Source organism: Papaver somniferum, chromosome 3 (genome assembly GCF_003573695.1).
Source record: "Papaver somniferum cultivar HN1 chromosome 3, ASM357369v1, whole genome shotgun sequence".
Taxonomy (NCBI): domain Eukaryota; kingdom Viridiplantae; phylum Streptophyta; class Magnoliopsida; order Ranunculales; family Papaveraceae; genus Papaver; species Papaver somniferum.
Window position 1 is genome coordinate 7,771,629 of NC_039360.1, and position 4,427 is coordinate 7,776,055.

Sequence of the window (4,427 nt, forward strand, 5' to 3'; positions counted from 1 at the left end):
TCCAGTTCTGGTGTCCCTTTAGCACATACCCGAAATGGGTTACCCCTTATCCAAAGTGAGAGTATGTATAGTAATTTTCTCCCACGAGCACAAAAACCGCTTTTCGAGCCAATTTCACCGCAAAAGCTTATTTCTCCAAAATACCTATAAAGACATAAAATAACCAAAATAAGTACAAAATCGAGCACTAAAAATATATAAAATTGAGATCATATAAGACACAAAAATGTGCCTATCACTAAGTTGGATGGTCGTGATCGATTTAAGACACTAGTGAATTTCCGCGACCCAATTTAGGGTTTGGAAGCATCACGCCTGTCATGGTTTGGGCGAGCGTTTCACTGCTCAATGGCCCCACCATGGGCAATTCATTGGAACAAGGGGAAAGTGGGGGCCGCCGGTGTGCATGTCAGCATTCCCCTAATTGCTCCTGTGATCATCTAACCCGTCCAACCATGCTGGCGAAGTTGGATGGTTGCGACGATTTTAAGACTATCTTGGACAGTTCAAATTCGTTCGAGCTTCTCTTTAATCAGCGCGACTACCCTACTTAGGGTTAACGTTTTGATAGCGTTGGGAGATGTACGGTGTTGTTCGGACGGTTAGGGCATTAGTGGGCCCGCCGTTGGTCATCACGGTGATTTCCCACTCCTGCCAATATTTGGCTAGGTTTGTTAAATCGTGCGGCCAAATTGTGTGGCCGTGATCGTTTCTGAGACTGATATGGACAGTCTAGATTTCCCTTAAGGAAATTAAACATGTTCGATCGAGCTGTCCTTTAATTAGAAGCGCGTCGAGACTCTCTTTGTCAGAGAGTGCGGTAGCCTATGTGAGTGTTTTCATGCAGATCTCAATACTGACACTTCGGGAGATTCATGCTACTCTGTTGCGAGCGAACATTTAATCGTCATGTCATGCCAATATTGAGAGTTCGTTGGGGAACATAGCATAGGAAAACACTAGGCAGGTCATGCATTAGTGAATAATGCTGGTGCAAGATAAAATTTATAGAATATTTGGGATTGTTGCTACATACACCATTCTGAGTAAATTTTATACACATAAATATATTTGAATTTCTCAATACATATATGAGAGAAGAGGCTTAGGCACTCAACACTTTTAAATGGCTCAATTTCATTAGTGAATTATGCAACTAGGAGCTTAAATACTCATTAGACTCTATACTAGTGAACAATTCATCTAGGAGCTTGAGTTTCAATACAATATAAAGAGCGACATAGGCACTCATCAGATATATATTATTCAAATTCCTTGCGGAATATAGACATATAACGGTCTATTACTTCCGATGTCGGGCCAGGTAGATAGACTTTTACAATTTTCGCCATAATCTAAAAACCACCATCAACAACAGGTCAATATTTTTGATAGCTGGTTGGTTTTATACGGACCAGTGCTGCAGCATGTAATATTGCATGACCCCATGTTGAAAATGGCAAGTTAGACCTTAAGATTAATGGTCGGGCAATCAATTGTAAGTGCTTAATAAATGATTCCGCTAAGCCATTTTGAGTGTGTACGTGAGCGATGGAGTGTTCAACACCAATGCCAATTGACATGCAATAATCATTAAATGTTTTAGAGGTGAATTCACCAGTATTATCAAGACGAATAGTTTTAATAGGAAAATCTGGAAACTGAGCTCGTAACTTAATAATTTGTGCAAGAAGTCTTGCAAATGCAACAGTACGAGTCGAAAGTAAGCAAACATGTGACCATCGTGTTGAAGCATCAATAAGAACCATAAAATAACGAAATGGTCCACACGAAGTGTGAATTAGTCTACATATATCACCTTGAATTCGTTGCAGAAAATTAGGTGATTCGATGCCAACTTTCATCAATATGATGGCCTAATAATCAATTTTCCTTGATAACAAGCGATGCATGGGCAATCATTAAATGATAATTATGAGTTTTTAATAACTCGACGCATCATAGTTGATCCCGGATGACCTAAACGGTCATGCTAAAGTTTAAAAACACCGGGATCAAAAGTCTTAGGATGACTCACAACATGTGATTCTATTAGGATAGTGTGATATAATCCAGAAGACATATATTGAAGATTTTCTAGGGCTTGTTTCTTAGCTGAGATAATATGGAAGTAATGTATAGATACTCTTTGTTAGCGTCGTTTGTTGTCCAATATGATACCCATTAAGACGAATGTCTTTAAAACTCAACAAGTTGCGTTTAGATCTTGTTGAAAAAAAGGCATCTTGGACATGGATTTTTGTACCATTAGGGAGCATTATCGATGCTTTTCCATGTCCCTCAACAAGATTAGAAGTCAGTGAATTGTAGTAACATTGGACGTAGCTAACGTTAAATGAGAGAAAAACCTTTTGCTACGAAAAATTGTGTGCGTTGTTGCACTGAAAACAAGACATATATCTTCGTCACTTGTTTTCTGCTTTCAATTAGCAATATTCATATCCCTTTAGAAAAAATAAAGACAATATATAAGTTATGGAGAATAAATACTAAGAAAATAATTTCATTACTAAAGAGAATTTCAATAACTAATACATTAAAATCAACTGCCTAAAAGAAAAATAATCTCTAAAAAAATATGACAAAACATTGTCACTTATTCAAACCAAAAATACTACTTAATCTACTAAAAAGAAGTGATCATAAAACAAATAAACTCAGACATCCTTAAGGAAGGAATTCATGTCTTCAATCTCATTTCCATCATTCTTGAATCAGAAATATCAAGATAGGAAATATCCATTGGTATGTCATATTGGGAAAAATTGGTTCCAGCCTTCTTTTCCTTTCCTTTAATAGACGCCTGATAAAGGTCAAAAGGTGCCTTGAAGTACGGAAAACATTTTCCCAGTACCCTGGTGAACCACAACGGTGACAAACACTTTCATGGTGCTTTGAATGACTTTGCGAGATTTTGCCTTTGTGTTTTGGAAACACTTTCTTCTTCTCCTTCTGATAATGGGAATTATTACCAGCCTTCTTCTTGAAGTTGGGCTTTTTAGGACCCAACGAACGTCCCTGTTCTTTCCCATGGCTTTCAGCAGCATTGACATGAGTTTCTGTAGCGTTCATCTCTGGAGAAACTATTGAACCTGCTGGGTGATTTTGATGGTTCTTGAGTAATAACTCATTATTCTGCTCAGCTACTAGAAGGCAAGAGATAATCTCTGAATATTTCTTAAACTGCCTTTCACGATATTGTTGTTGAAGCAAAATATTTGAAGCATGAAAGGTGGAGTAAGTCTTCTCCAAAAGATCAACATCAGTAACTGTTTCACCGCATAGTTTTAAACGAGAGACAATTTGAAAAAGTGTTGAATTGTATGCACTTACACTCTTGAAGTCTTGGGGGCACAGATGCATCCACTCATACCTTGCACGAGGTAAAATCACTGTCTTCTGATGATCAAAACGATCTTTCAGCTCTGTCCACAAAGTGTACGGGTCTTTCATCGTAAGATATTGGGACTTCAAAGCCTCGTCAAGGTGATGACGGAGAAAAATTAAGGTTTTGCTGCGATTCTCGGGGGATTCTTTGTTATTCTGAACAATAGTGTTTCCCAAAGTCTTGGCACTAAGGTGCATTTCTGCATCCAAAATCCACGACAAATAGTTCTTTCCAGTAATGTCAAGGGTCATGAAGTCCAGGTTAGAGAGTTTGGACATTGTCGATTAGCTAGTAGAGCTTCGTTGCTGATTTTGTAGTGTGAAAGATATAAAAATAGAGAGAGAAGGAGAATTCTTATCAGTGGGTAGAATAAGGGAGAATACAGCCTCTATTTATATAAGCTAGACACAAGGGCATCTAAGTAAAATAAACGTAAAACCCTAGATATTCCCTATATTACAACCCGTGCAATACACGTTTATAACAGATATGAGATAATAACATACATATTTTGCCTACAAATATCCATAAAAATACATGTACATATCTTCTCCCCTAACTATCCTAAGAAATCTTAAATAAGTTAAATACCTAGGATATCTGTGGAATGTAAAACAATCCTAATTGAATACCATGAATATTTAATGATTTCTTACGTATCCTAATTGAATACTTAATAATTTTTAAAATTGTTAAATATCCGTGTAAATCATAATCTAATATACCCGTGTGAATTGCATTGCTTCTGAAGAATCATTAATAACTCGATATCCCGACCATTTAACCCTGTTCGTCGTATTCGCTCCCGTTCCATTATTCATGTATTCTCCGTAGTATAGGGTACTTAAAGCGAAATCCTTATGCCATTCCAACCATCCTAGAGGATCTAGGACATCGTCAATTAATGAATTCATATAAACTGTTGTGGAGTATTCTTTCCATGGCCGTCCCAGGAATGTCCTAAATTGTGTTTTAACCGGTACCAGATCAGGAGCTGCAGTAACAGTGAATTCAGTAT

At 37.4% G+C, this 4,427-nt stretch overlaps 1 protein-coding gene across 1 annotated transcript; it reads right to left on the reverse strand.

The window, feature by feature from the left end:
• Positions 1-2,724: 2,724 nt before the first annotated feature.
• On the reverse strand, positions 2,725-3,687 carry LOC113358972. Its single transcript, XM_026602677.1, has one exon. The coding sequence runs from the start codon at positions 3,685-3,687 to the stop codon at positions 2,725-2,727; it is 963 nt and encodes a 320-aa protein (XP_026458462.1).
• Between the last annotated feature and the right edge of the window lie 740 nt (positions 3,688-4,427).